This window comes from Pelophylax lessonae (assembly GCF_965119305.1).
Source record: "Pelophylax lessonae genome assembly, chromosome: 7".
Taxonomy (NCBI): Eukaryota; Metazoa; Chordata; class Amphibia; order Anura; family Ranidae; genus Pelophylax; species Pelophylax lessonae.
In genome coordinates, this window is record NC_138774.1 from 276,412,022 (window position 1) to 276,426,490 (window position 14,469).

Consider the following 14,469-nt stretch of genomic DNA (forward strand, 5'->3'; position numbering starts at 1 on the left):
TTGGCTGGGAGGATCCAACTCAAGCAGTCAATTTTGAACAATGCAAATCATCAGTTAAGGATATATGTCAAAACCTAAAAATGTCCATCATCAATGATCAAAATGGGTATAGTGCGGCCATTTTCGTTGGTATTTTCAAGTTTGGCGGTGGTGAGCACCCACAGTTATTTGGACCCTAGTTGGCATGAGCGGTGTGTGCACCCCTTGTTAATTTTGTACATATATTGTGACTCACTTCTCTGAACCTTAGTACATGCTGGCTCTTAGCAGACCCCCCCCCAGAAAAGAGTCCAACTCCTCTGCTCTGACAAATGATTTGCCGTCAGAAAGGGGACTAGTGCCGTGAAGCAGCAATCTACTGAATGGTTTTAGTTTGTGCAGGAGCCGGCTGCCAGTCTATCACCGAGTCACTTACAACATAGTCCCTAGCCTCAAAGGCACACGTGGGCTTCCCTAAAGTCCTCTTCATCATCCCTTTGTGAAAACATACAGACTGAGCCTGCTGGTGAGTCAGCCAAGAAAACAAAAGCAAACAGGTGGTTACTTTGGCCACAGGTAAAGCACCGAAATTACACTGCACCCCCAAAAAAGCCATATTCTTTGTAAATTTGTTGCAGTAAGGCAGGTGTGGATAACAGAAGTTATGCAATCAGCATTTATTACCTATCTAGCGTACTTACACTTGTACATACATCTCTGAAGTGCCCAGGATAGCGATCATATATTGTTTGTGGCCATGCCGAAACTGGAGACACGGCTCTGTCTTCTCAAGTAACAAATGTACACAGCTGTGACTACAGTTCCTTCAGGATTCATGCTGAACTTTTGGTGTCACAATACAAGTCGCAATCTTGTTGGTGCAAAGTCTAGTGTACCATAGCAAGCAATTACATTTTTTTTTTAGCCAGATCTGTGAAAGATGAATTATGATTGGTGGCCATGGTTTATGGTAGATTGCCATATGAAATAAGCCCATGTACAAGCATAATAGACTGAGATAGGCAATGTTTTCACTGTTATAATATCGAATTTGTCAGAGACGGAGTTACCCTTTAGGGGCTCCTTTCACACTTGTGCAACTTGTCATGCAACTTTGGGCATCAGAGTTGCACGACATGTCGTTCGCCATGTTTTCCAATGATACCCATTCATATATGCGCAACTTAAAGTTTTCCACCTATTTTAAGTTTAGATATATGTAATTTCCTTTAAAAATACTTTTACCAATGGAAACCATTTTTTTTTTCCCAAGGAAATACCTTTTTTTCTTCTTTATTCATCCGCACTTCCGGGTCCGGCCGCCTATAGGCTATTAGGTCACTCGGCGATTTGCAAGGGCTGCTGGGATGTATCCAAGCAGCCCTTGCGAATCGCCTAGTTTCGAAATCTTGCATTATTACACCGGCACCAGCTGTACTCGGATGTATTGCATTGAGTCCGCGCTCCGCTCCGCCTCCTCTCAGTGAGCTCTACGGGATGTAATGCTTTCAGTCCGCGTTCACTGAGAGGAGGCGGGGTGGAGGCGGAGCGGAGCGTGGACTCAAAGCAATACATCCCGTAGAGCTCACTGAGAGGAGGCGGAGCAGAGCGTGGACTCAAAGCAATACATCCCGTAGAGCTCACTGAGAGGAGGCGGGGCGGAGCACGGACTCAAAGCAATACATCCCGTAGAGCTCACTGAGAGGAGGCGGGGTGGAGCACGGACTCAATTCAATACATCCCGTAGAGCTCACTGAGAGGAGGCGGGGTAGAGCACGGACTCCATGCAATACATCCCGTAGAGCTCACTAAGAGGAGGCGGGGCGGAGGCGGAGCATGGACTCAAACCAATACATCCGAGTACAGCTGGTGCCGGTGTAATAATGCGAGATTTCGTCACTAGCCAATTCGCAAGGGCTGCTGGGATACATCCCAGCAGCCCTTGCGAATCGATGAGTGACGTAATCGCCTATAGGCGGCCGGACCTGGAAGTGCGGATAAATAAAGAAGAAAAAAAGGTATTTCCTTGCAAAAAAAAAAATAAAAAATAGTTTCCATTGGTAAAAGTATTTTTAAAGGGGATTACATACATCTAAACTTATTAAAATGGGTGGAACTCCACTTTAAAGTTGCAGCAACTTTAAAGTAGTCCCTGCACTACTTTGGCCCGATTTTTAATGATTTTTTGAGGTCCAAAGACATAGGCATTGCTTCAAGTCCAGTCAAAATCGCGGTAAAATTGCGGCAGCAAAATCGCTGTAAAATCACGCGACTTTCAAGTCGCACAAGTGTGAAAGGGGCCTAAAACAAATTCTCTGTGTGTAGTAAATGCAGCCATTTTTGTGGAAATTTACCTTGAAGCTGGTCACACAACCACTACAATTTGATTGTACAACTTCCTATGTACTTTAAATATATAGTGTGAAGGCCTACTTGACTGAATATAAATTTAAAGTATATCAATAGCCCAAACTTTTTTCTTAAGTTTTGGATAGAGTACAGACCAGTTATAACCCCTGGAAGGTTTGCATTGTTATCTGTGTCCCTGCTGAAGAGATTCACCCCTCTGTCCTGGCGATCATTGTGACTAGAGAGAATGTGATAGCAACCCAACATTTTACAGTTGTCACCAGAACAGGTGGAGATGGGAAATCTTCCAGCGGAGACACCTGTTCCGGGTTTTTTGATAGATTTCCTCTTACTTTATGTTTTCTCTCCAGGATAGGAAGAATAGGGATGAATAGGAATACTCCCCAATGGGGCACTGGAAAAAAAAAAACACAGATAATGGATTTAAACCTACTCCACTTAAAAATCAAATAAAAGGGTTTGCCTATAACAGTGGTTCTCAACTCCGGTCCTCGGGACCCACTAACAGGCCAGGTTTGCAAGATAACTGAAATACATCACAGGTGATATCATTTGCTGCTCAGTGATTGCAGTATTCTAGTCTGCATCTCCCCAAGGTAATACTTAAAATCTGGCCTGTTAGTGGGTCCTGAGGACTGGAGTTGAGAACCACTGGCCTATAACATCTGTGACAAGATAGAGCCATGTGCCCCAGTGTTATAAGGGTTCAGGCTTGTTTTTAGAGGAGAAAACTGGATTTGGATTTTTAGTCTTCTTTAGGATTGATAAATCCTGGTATGGGTCCTGGAGGCTTTGTAGAATATTGTGTGGGATGAAGCCTCCAACCCTGGGTCCACATTTTGATGGTGACCAGCAGCTACTGATTTCGGAGCTGTGCACAGGTCTTAGGGTATAGGAGAAGACCAGTGCTCAGGAAAGCACTGGATAAAGAGGAGAAAACTGAGGAGAAAGAGGAGAAAACTGGATTTGTAGTCTTCTTTAGGATTGATAAATCCTGCTATGGGTTCTGGAGGCTTTGCAGAATATTGTGTGGGATGAAGCCTCTAACCCTGGGTCCACATTTTGATGGTGACCAGCAGCTACTGATTTCGGAGCTGTGCACAGGTCTTATGGTATAGGAGAAGACCAGTGCTCAGGAAAGCACTGGATAAAGAGGAGAAAACTGAGGAGAAAGAGGAGAAAACTGGATTTGTAGTCTTCTTTAGGATTGATAATCCTGTTATGGGTCCTGGAGGCTTTGTAGAATATTGTGTGGGATGAAGCCTCCAACCCTGGGTCCACATTTTGATGGTGACCAGCAGCTACTGATTGTGGAGCTATGCACAGGTCTTATGGTATAGGAGCAGACCAGTGCTCAGGAAAGCACTGGATAAATAGGAGAAAACTGAGGAAAACTGGATTTTTAGTCTTCTTCAGGATTGATAAATCCTGGTATGGGTCCTGGAGGCTTTGTAAAATATTGTGTGGGATGAAGCCTCCAACCCTGGGTCCACATTTTGATGGTGACCAGCAGCTACTGATTTCGGAGCTGTGCACAGGTCTTAGGGTATAGGGGAAGACCAGTGCTCAGGAAAGCACTGGATAAAGAGGAGAAAACTGAGGAGAAAGAGGAGAAAACTGGATTTGTAGTCTTCTTTAGGATTGATAATCCTGGTATGGGTCCTGGAGGCTTTGTAGAATATTGTGTGGGATGAAGCCTCCAACCCTGGGTCCACATTTTGATGGTGACCAGCAGCTACTGATTTCCGAGCTGTGCACAGGTCTTATGGTATAGGGGAAGACCAGTGCTCAGGCAAGCACTGGATAAAGAGGAGAAAACTGAGGAAAACTGGATTTTTAGTCTTCTTTAGAATTGATAAATCCTGGTATGGGTCCTGGAGGCTTTGTAGAATATTGTGTGGGATGAAGCCTCCAACCCTGGGTCCACATTTTGATGGTGACCAGCAGCTACTGATTTCGGAGCTGTGCACAGGTCTTATGGTATAGGAGCAGACCAGTGCTCAGGAAAGCACTGGATAAAGAGGAGAAAACAGAGGAGAAAACTGGATTTTTAGTCTTCTTTAGGATTGATAAATCCTGGTATGGGTCCTGGAGGCTTTGTAGAATATTGTGTGGGATGAAGCCTCCAACCCTGGGTCCACATTTTGATGGTGACCAGCAGCTACTGATTTTGGAGCTGTGCACAGGTCTTATGGTATAGGAGAAGACCAGTGCTCAGGGCCTCACCCATCTTAGTAGACTATTGTGCTTTCTAAGGAACGGCAGATTCATAGACACATTGGAAGTGTGTGTCTGGATACTGGTCTGTCGGACATGTAAGACAGGTAACCTTAGAAGGCCAAAGCCTGAGATAAGTTGCTGTTTCTGTGGAACTGACCTTAGTAGCCAGGAGGCGAAAACATTTATGTTGTATGCTCTATGATAGGGTTTCTCAGCTAGAATTGCTCCAGAGCAGGAATCCTCAAACTACGGCCCTCCAGCTGTTGTGGAACTACACTTCCCATGAGGCATTGCAAAACTCTGCCATTCACAGACATGACTAGGCATGATGGGAATTGTAGTTCCTGAACAACTGGAGGGCCATAGTTTGAAGACCCCTTCTCCAGAGGTTGCTAGGGGTTCCCTGAGCAATGAGAAACTTCTGCCTTTCAAATAAGTTCCCTCTGACACCACTGATCTTTTTAGCTTTCTGTATGGGAGTATTTCTTCCCAATGACCACAAGCGTAAGAAGCATTCTTCCCACTGAATATAACTCTAATTTATCATGAGTTGTAGGTATAGTAACTTTTAGCAGGGGTTCCCTGGGCCTGGAAAGTTATTTCAAGGGTTCCTCTGTGTTGAAAAGGTTTAGAAAGGCTGCTCTATGATATTGGTGTTCTGCAAGAACATGCTACCCCTTCTTCTGTTAAAGAACTTCACTTATGAGTAAAAGTGGGCTAAAAACCCTTAAACACACTTTTTGTTTGGATGCTGTAACCCGCTGTCTTTTAACCACTTCCGCACTGCTCACTAGAGCTGTAATGCGGCAAAGTGGCTCGATAACATCTGGCGACGTAGACTTACGTCACCACATTCCCCCTTGAGAGACTTGAGAGACTAGAGACTCCCGCTGTATTCAGTCACAGCAGGAGTTGGGCCAGGAGAGGAGCGGTGGCGATCGCTGCTGCTCTTCCCCGATCGTCGGGGAATCGAGTGTGGAGATCCGCCTGCTTGTGTAAACAGAGCGGGCGGATCTCCTAAGTGACAGGCAGGGTCAGATTGCAGGATTCAGCATAGCTGAACCTGCGATCTGTCCTTGTGTCACATAGTCCCCTCCCTCCACACACGTCAGTAAGCACCAGGCATACATTAACCCCTTGATCATCAATAAAAATTAACCCCTTCCCTTCCAGTGTCATTTTTACGGTAACAGTGCATATGTATAGCACTGATTACTGTAGTAATGTCACTGGTACCCCCAAAAGTGTCAAAAATGTCAGTCAAGGGTCCGATCTGTCCGCCGCAATGTCGCAGTCCCGCAAAAAAAAAAAAATCGCAGATCGCCGCCATTACTCGTTAAAAAAAAAACACCAAAAATTACATAAATCTTTCCCTTAGTAAACGCAATAACTTTTGCGCAAACCAATCAAAATACGCTTATTGTGATTTTTTTTACCAAACATAGGTAGCAGAAAACAAATTGGCCAAAAATGTAAAAAAATTTTGATTTTTACATTTTTTTGGGGGGGAATTTCATATAAAAAAATGTGAAAAATATTGTTATTCTTTCAAAATTTGCGCTCTTTTTTTGTTTATAGCGCAAAAAGTAAAAATCGCACAGGTGATCAAATACCACCAAAAGAAAGCTCTGTTTGTGGGAAAAAAAGGACGTAAATTTCTTTTGGGTACAGCATCGCACGTCCGCGCAATTGTCAGTTAAAGTCACGCAGTGCCGAATCGCAAAATAGGCCCTGGTCAGGAAGGGGGTAAAATCTTCTGGGGCTTAAGTGGTTAAAGAACTTCACTTATGAAACAAAGTGGGTAAAAATCCTTAAACACACTTTGTGTTTGGATGCTGTAACCCACTGTCTTTTAAATAAACACGGGGGGAGCTCAAAAAACCTAAAGATGGCAAGTAAACTGTGTTTGACTGCTCTACCCTTGAGCTGAACCTTCATAGTACACTTTCATGGATTGCCTAAACAGCCCTTCGCACCGCACAGTTGTGGGTTAATCTAAAGCAGGGGTGTCCAAACTATGGCCCTCCAGCTGTTACGGAACTACACATCCCATAAGGCATTGTAAATCTCTGACCTTCACAGACATAACTAGGCATGATGGGAATTGTAGTTCCTGAACAGCTGGAGGGCCATAGTTTGGACACCCCTGATAAAGCGATAATATAAATTGTGCAATCAAAATGTAATGTGTGACCATCTTCAGATATATACACTGGGTTCTTGAAATTGGTTGACCTGAGCATAAATTCAAAATGGCTGCCCTGTCTGTGTACTAGCAATGGGTACATTTTAAGAAGGGCAGTACAGAAACATATAACACACCAGCAGAAAAATGTGCCTGTTTAAAATGAAGTGCAATTTCCAGCATTCTTTGTCAGGGTCTTACTGTTAAACAGCTGTGGATAGCCACAAGTTGCCTGAGGCTGGTATAATCGCTTTGTCTTTCAAAGCCATTTGAGGGCAATGTGAAATGAGCTCTTTGCCGTTCCAAATCATGCTCTGCTGACAAGTAACCTTTTCAATGACACCAAAGCTGGCACACAATAGGCAAGATGCTTTTTACAGCAATGTGCTCTCATCGATGGAGTGCTTCTCTTTTCATACACTTCCCTTTGTTAGATCGGGACTTTTCTATTGCATGCTGGGAAATAGAGTACGCCCTATTAATCACCAAAGAATGGCATTACTTCCCAGGTACAATAAAATAATGGCATTACACTGCTGTGGCCTATTGTTAACATCAGAATGATACCAATGTTTTTATCTCTTTAAAGATTCTTTTTTCTCTGGTTGAGCTTTACATGATAACTGCTGCGGAATTTAAAAAACTATATCAAAGCATTATGTTCATATCCCAGAACCTCATGCGGTTTAATAGACTGTACTTTTATGGTTAAAGAACCACGGGTTAGTGGGCACAGATAATGATAAAAATCATAGCTTTGTTAAGTTTTAGGAAGCCTTGGCAATTTACTGAATGCTACAAAGGTTGAGAGGGGGGACATGATAGCAATTTATAAATATCTCAATGGGGATCTCAGCTTAGAAAAAAAGCTGTTCAGTCAAAGAGATTGCATGAGGACTCGGGGGCATACAATGCGAGTAGAGGAGAAGCGTTTTAACCTCAGGCAACGTGGGGGGTTCTTTACTGTTAGGGCTACAAGATTGTGGAATTCTCTACCACAAGAGGAAGTATGGTGACTTTCAAAAGACTCTTAGACCTACATCTCAAGGATCAGAACATTCAGGGCTATGTGAGATGATTACAGCCACACACACCTACACAGGTTGAACTGGATGGACTATTGTCTTTATTCAACCTCACCTACTATGTAACTATGTAACAAATAGAGGTGTTGGGGAAATGCCGTATGAAGCAAGCAAAGCCTCCAGTCATTTCGAAAAATGATTTAAAAAAAAAAAAAAGTTTTGGGGGAGAAAGACCCAGTCACATGACCTGTTAGTCATGTGATTAAGTTGTTTTCTTATCACTGGACGTTCTCCACAATATCATGCAGAGAACACTATGTGGGCCACTGGGCTCTACAAAACGACTTGCCCTTTATGAATCATTGAGTTATAAAATGCTGGCCCAGCCTGGAGTAAACCATGCAATGTCCAGTAGAGAATGGATAACACTATCTGCTCCCTCTTATTAATGGGGGGGGGCCCTAAGTGTAAAAAAAATGCTGTATAGGGAAGGGTTGGAGCTTCTACTGTGTTTTTAGTTGCTATATCTACATAAGGAAAATGTCCCCACATGCCCTGGCCCAAGGACAGGTAGGAGCTACAGCACTAACTAGACACCCCTATGCCAAAATCAGCTCTCATTTAAGCAAAATGGCATTGTTCCAATTAAATCCCTAAACATACCCCTACACTTCTGTACCTCAGTGATGTAACTGACATTAGTGTGCCGATAGGCTACATTATTCAGAAGATGACTCTACACTTCTGTACCTCAGTGATGTCATGGACTTTAGTGTGCCGATAGGCTACATTATTCAGAAGATGACTCTACACTTCTGTACCTCAGTGATGTCATGGACTTTAGTGTGCCGATAGGCTACAAGATTCAGAAGATGACTCTACACTTCTGTACCTCAGTGATGTCACTGACTTTAGTGTGCCGATAGCCTACAAGATTCATAAGATGACTCTACACTTCTGTACCTCAGTGATGTCATGGACTTTAGTGTGACGATAGGCTACAAGATTCAGAAGATGACTCTACACTTCTGTACCTCAGTGATGTCATGGACTTTAGTGTGCCAATAGGCTACATGATTCAGAAGATGACTCTACACTTCTGTACCTCAGTGACGTCACTGACTTTAGTGTGCCAATAGGCTACGAGATTCAGAAGATGACTCTACACTTCTGTACCTCAGTGACGTCACTGACTTTAGTGTGCCAATAGGCTACGAGATTCAGAAAATGACTCTACACCTCTGTACCTCACTGTCATTGAATTTTTTGTGCCGATAGGCTACAAGATTCAGAAGCTGACTCTTCACTTTTGTACCTCAGTGATGTCACGGACTTTAGTGTGCCGATAGGCTACAAGATTCAGAAGCTGAATCTACACTTCTGTACCTCAGTGATGTCATGGACTTTAGTGTGCGGATAGGCTACATGATTCAGAAGATGACTCTACACTTCTGTACCTCAGTGATGTCATGGACTTTAGTGTGCCGATAGGCTACATGATTCAGAAGATGACTGTACACTTCTGTACCTTTGGGATGTTACTGACTTTAGTGTTTTCCGATAGGCTACAAGATTCAGAAGATGACTCTACACTTCTGTACCTCAGTAATGTCACTGACTTTGGTGTGCTGATAGGCTACAAGATTCAGAAGATGACTCTACACTTCTGTACCTCAGGGATGTCATGGACTTCAGTGTGCCGATAGGCTACGAGATTCAGAAAATGACTCTACACTTCTGTACCTCAGGGATGTCATGGACTTTAGTGTGCCGATAGGCTACGAGATTCAGAAAATGACTCTACACTTCTGTTCCTCAGTGATGTCATGGACTTTAGCGTACCGATAGGCTACAAGATTCAGAAGATGACTCTACACTTCTGTACCTCAGTGATGTCATGGACTTTAGTGTGCCGATAGGCTACAAGATTCAGAAGATGACTCTACACTTCTGTACCTCAGTGATGTCATGGACTTTAGTGTGTCGATAGGCTACAAGATTCAGAAGATGACTCTACACTTCTGTACCTCAGGGATGTCATGGACTTTAGTGTGCCGATAGGCTAAGAGATTCAGAAAATGACTCTACACTTCTGTACCTCAGGGATGTCATGGACTTTAGTGTGCCGATAGGCTACGAGATTCAGAAAATGACTCTAAACTTCTGTTCCTCAGTGATGTCATGGACTTTAGTGTACCGACAGGCTACAAGATTCAGAAGATGACTCTACACTTCTGTACCTCAGTGATGTCATGGACTTTAGTGTGCCGATAGGCTACAAGATTCAGAAGATGACTCTACACTTCTGTACCTCAGTGATGTCATGGACTTTAGTGTGTCGATAGGCTACAAGATTCAGAAGATGACTCTACACTTCTGTAGCTCAATGTTTCTGACTTTTTTGTGCCGACAGGCTACAAGATTAGAAGATGACTCTACACTTCTGTACCTTAGTGATGTCACTGACTTTGGTGTGCCGATAGGCCACAAGATTCAGAAGATGACTCTACACTTCTGTACCTCAGTGATGTCACCAACTTTAGTTTGCCAATAGGCTACACAATTCAAGAAATCTTGCTGTCTAAAGACTATAAAGCCAGCTATAGACGGTTTGAATCTTGGCCGGTTCATCAATCGACTTGGGTACAACCAGCATGTTGGATTTTTAGGATGGGATTATTGCCAGAGGCTATACCTGCTAGCAATAATCACTACGTACCCCCAGCAGGGACAGCTCTCTCAACACAAGTTGCAGAAAAGATAACTGTATCATCTATGGCTGGCTTAACTAAATAGCACCGGAAATATCAGCTAGCCAGTGGCTAAGATGACGAGTCTGTCACAATAGTGACTATTATGGACAAAAATAAACAAGCAAACAGAAAAACGAAAGAAAAAAAAAACATATATAATTAAAACTGATACAACATGACCAAAATGAAACTTTTTTTATTTTTATAACTGTTCGTGCAATAAGGGTAGTACAAGGGTAATACGGACAGCGAGTACGAGATAACCAGAGCACAACTTACCCCGCGCTTTAGACTTCTGAAGCAGTGGATTTTGGGTTTGGAGGTCATGAAGTCGTTGAAGCGATGGGAGAGGGGTTCCTTTTGCTGCTTGGGAGACTGGGGGCCGTTGGGAACAGCACAGGGTGAGGCAGAGGCAGGGGGAGGAGGAGGGGGCTGATGGGGGGACGTTAAGAGGGACATAAGCTATGTATAAGAGAAGGAGCAGTGATAGAATATAAACCAAATTAAGAGATACAAGAAGGAAAAAAAACAAAAAAAAAAAAACAAAACACAAAATCGAAATGAGGATTAAACAATATTTATTCTGAACCAATGGTAAAAAACACAACAAAAACTTGAAAAATAAAAAAAGTGAAAGATGGAATCCATGAGTTGCGGCCATGGTTTGGAAAAGAAAGAAGAAGCTTAAGAATGTTAGAAGACGAGTGCAAAATACAGTTTAGAGATCCCTGATGAACCAATTGAGGGTGGAGGAAGCCATGCAAATTGCAAGCAGCATTCACCAGTTTTGTATGAAACCCGAAAGTAAGGGGGGAGAAGAGAGCCCGGCTCCCACAAATCACCAAACGCAGACTGAAACCTCTGACTCTACACACAGATGTTTGATAGCACTAACCACGACCGATGACTGATTCCCAGTAATGGAGGGCATGCATTGATAGTTCTCATCTAAAAGTTACACGTGGATACTACCTATTTAATCAAGTAACAAGGACTCTATCAACTGCACAAGGACAACGCTGCCAATGGGTACTAAAAATATGTGCCCTTCTATTTCTCCATTGGTTGAACTAGATGGTCTTTTTTCAACCACTCTAATGGCGCTTTTCCACTGCATGGAACCGAACGGTTTGGCTCGCTTTTGTGCTTTTCCACTGCTGGTACCGCATGGTATGGTATAGGAACGGTTCGGTACGGTACGGCGGCGCTTTTCCACTGCATGGAACCGAACAGTACGGCTCTCAAAAACAGTACCACCTCGATTGTGGTTCCAAGAGGTACCATACCCGGTACCATATCCCACAATCCTTTGCATGCAGTCACTACTAGCCACTGATTGGTCAGAGAATCCCACCCACCCCGTTTTTATCCCACCCACTTAACTTTAGTACTACTTTAGTGGAAAACCAAACCATACCGCACCGTACCGAACCGTTCCAACACCGTACCATGCGGTACCAGCAGTGGAAAAGCAAACCGGGCCAAGCAGGGCCAAGTAGAGCCGAGCCGGTACTTGCAGTGGAAAAGTGCCATTACTATGTAACTATTGTGTTGCTAAGTTGTATGAGTTAAAACACTTACACTAAGATTAGGGTTGCACCGAAAAACGGTATCTGTGAAACCCTAACTGAGGTGTTATATAGAATAAAGGATGTGTTCCATGTGTAAGTCTGGAGGAGAAGGGCGCAGGTTTGTTTATAATCTTGGTGGACAGTCCTGGTTATGACTGCTTACCGAACACCGTGACGTTACATAAAATCTTTGCAGAGCTGCAGACCAGAAGGCAAGATGATTATGAGACCCAGCATGCACCGTGATAAATAAAGAACCAAGGTTGGGAAGAAAAATGAATAAGCAAAATGGTAATCCAGAGAGCTTCAATATGGTGATACATTACTGGGATTAAACTGAGTAAACTGACAGCAGGAGTTAAATGCTTGTAAACCTCTACCAGGGTTTTTGGAGCTCCTTGGAATTTCGGAACCCTGGGGTCTCCAGCTCCAAGTTTAGTTCTCTGGTGTCCCCCCCACGTTAAGTTCTCTGGTACTCTCTACTACTGGTCTGCTAGCCTTTCCTAGAGACCAAACAAAATGAAAACTCCAACAATTTTTGGAGCTCCCTGGAATTTCGGAACCCTGGGGTCTCCAGCTCCAAGTTTAGTTCTCTGGTGTTCCCCCCAAGTTAAGTTCTCTGGTACTCTCTACTACTGGTCTGCTAGCCTTCCTAGAGACCAAAAATGGAAACTCCAACAATAAACTTCTCTAATTTGTTCTTTCTTGGTCTGTTAATTAAAAAATTATAAGTGTTTTATTATATCTGTTCAATAAGTGCAGAAAAAAATTCCTGCTGATTCTTTCAGAAATCTACTGAGCTCATAACTGCCTGTGATTCACTGAAATATCAAACAGTGCTACCAGCCCTGTCCAATTCACCTTTGTGGACTACAGAATGCCTCCACCGTATGGTATAGAGATTGGGGAAGGTGCCTGCCAGTAATACAATTCTTGTCCTAGGGCAGTAATGGCGAACCTTGGCACCCCAGATGTTTTGGAACTACATTTCCCATGATGCTCAACTACACTGCAGAGCACATGAGCATCATGGGAAATGGCAAACCTTGGCACCCCAGATGTTTTGGAACCACATTTCCCATGATGCTCATGCACTCTGCAGTATAGTTGAGCATCATGAGAAATGTAGTTCCAAAACATTTGGGGTGCCAAGGTTCGCCATTTCCCATGATGCTCATGCACTCTGCAGTAAAGTTGAGCATCATGGGAAATGTAGTTCCAAAACATCTGGGGTGCCAAGGTTCACCATCACTGTCCTAGGGTGACACCGCTTCTCCTACACAGATCTGTGTAGAGTGGGAGGGGGTCTCCCTACGACAAGAAGTGTTACTGGCAGGATCATCAGATGAAAGCAAACTGAAAACAATACAACTGATGCACCCACCACCTCTAAAGGCCCGTACACACGATAAGAAAATAGGAAGAAAAATTTCGTCCAGGGAACGATCTGCCAATTTTCGAATCGTTAGTATAGTGCAGTGATGGCGAACCTTGGCACCCCAGATGTTTTGGAACTATATTTCCCATGATGCTCAACTACACTGCAAAGTGCATGAGCATCATGGGAAATGTAATTCCAAAACATCTGGGGTGCCAAGGTTCACCATCACTAGTATAGTGCTTTTGACAGCCGATTATGAATTTTCGGACGACAAAAACTGGATGTGCAGGCTATACAATTTTTATCGTATGTGAACAAAACTTCTAATTTTCGTTTAATTAGTACAGTTTTCGTCTGAAAAAAATCATAAGAGCAAGACTAGGCATGGTCGGAACCTAAAGAATACATATAAAACAATTCAACACATGACATCACTCTTGAAGTTGAATTCTGTCGTACGAGAATTTTCATATGAATGTAACTTCTTCACTTTCCATATGAGACTAGGATGCAACAGAAAAACGAAAGAAAATAAATTCGATAATCTGATCGTGTGTACGAGGCTTAAGGGCTGGTAAGCTCCAGTATATTGCTCTTAGATTTAGATACACTTTAGGGTACATAAAAACACATCTAGACACCTACATTTAACTCTCGCTGTCAGTTTACCTGCATTGCGTTCAGCACAGGTACACAATAAGAGTCCATTTTGAAATATGTTAATGTATATTTTTATACCTTATGATCAAATACTTTAGGGTTGATTTATCTAAGAGAAGGCTATAGAATTAGTGAATATTAATAACTTTGCATGTTCTCCCTGTGCCTGTGTGGGATTCCTCCGGGTACTCTCGTTTTCTCCCACACTCCAAAGACATGCTGGTAGGTTAATTGGCTCATGGCAAAATTGACCCTCAGGAATGTATGTGAGTTCGGGACCTTAGATTGTAAACTCCTTAAGGGCAGGGACTAATGTGAATGTATT

At 43.1% G+C, this 14,469-nt stretch overlaps 1 protein-coding gene across 16 annotated transcripts in view; it reads right to left on the reverse strand.

Annotated features, from left to right (window-relative positions):
- FNBP1 (formin binding protein 1) overlaps positions 1-14,469 on the reverse strand; it is a gene marked incomplete at its 3' end in the record, with an annotated part of 375,759 nt that overhangs the window by 65,027 nt on the left and 296,263 nt on the right. For 4 of the 16 annotated variants that reach the window (XM_082263069.1, XM_082263066.1, XM_082263067.1 and 1 more), the window contains exon 10: positions 10,812-10,994. The exons of 3 other annotated variants lie outside the window; for them this stretch is intronic. In XM_082263069.1, the coding sequence (XP_082119195.1) occupies positions 10,812-10,994 (183 nt within the window). Of the gene's footprint in view, positions 1-10,796; positions 10,995-14,469 lie in introns of all 16 variants that reach the window. 9 more of the 16 variants (XM_082263065.1, XM_082263056.1, XM_082263064.1 and 6 more) reach the window with 4 other exon arrangements.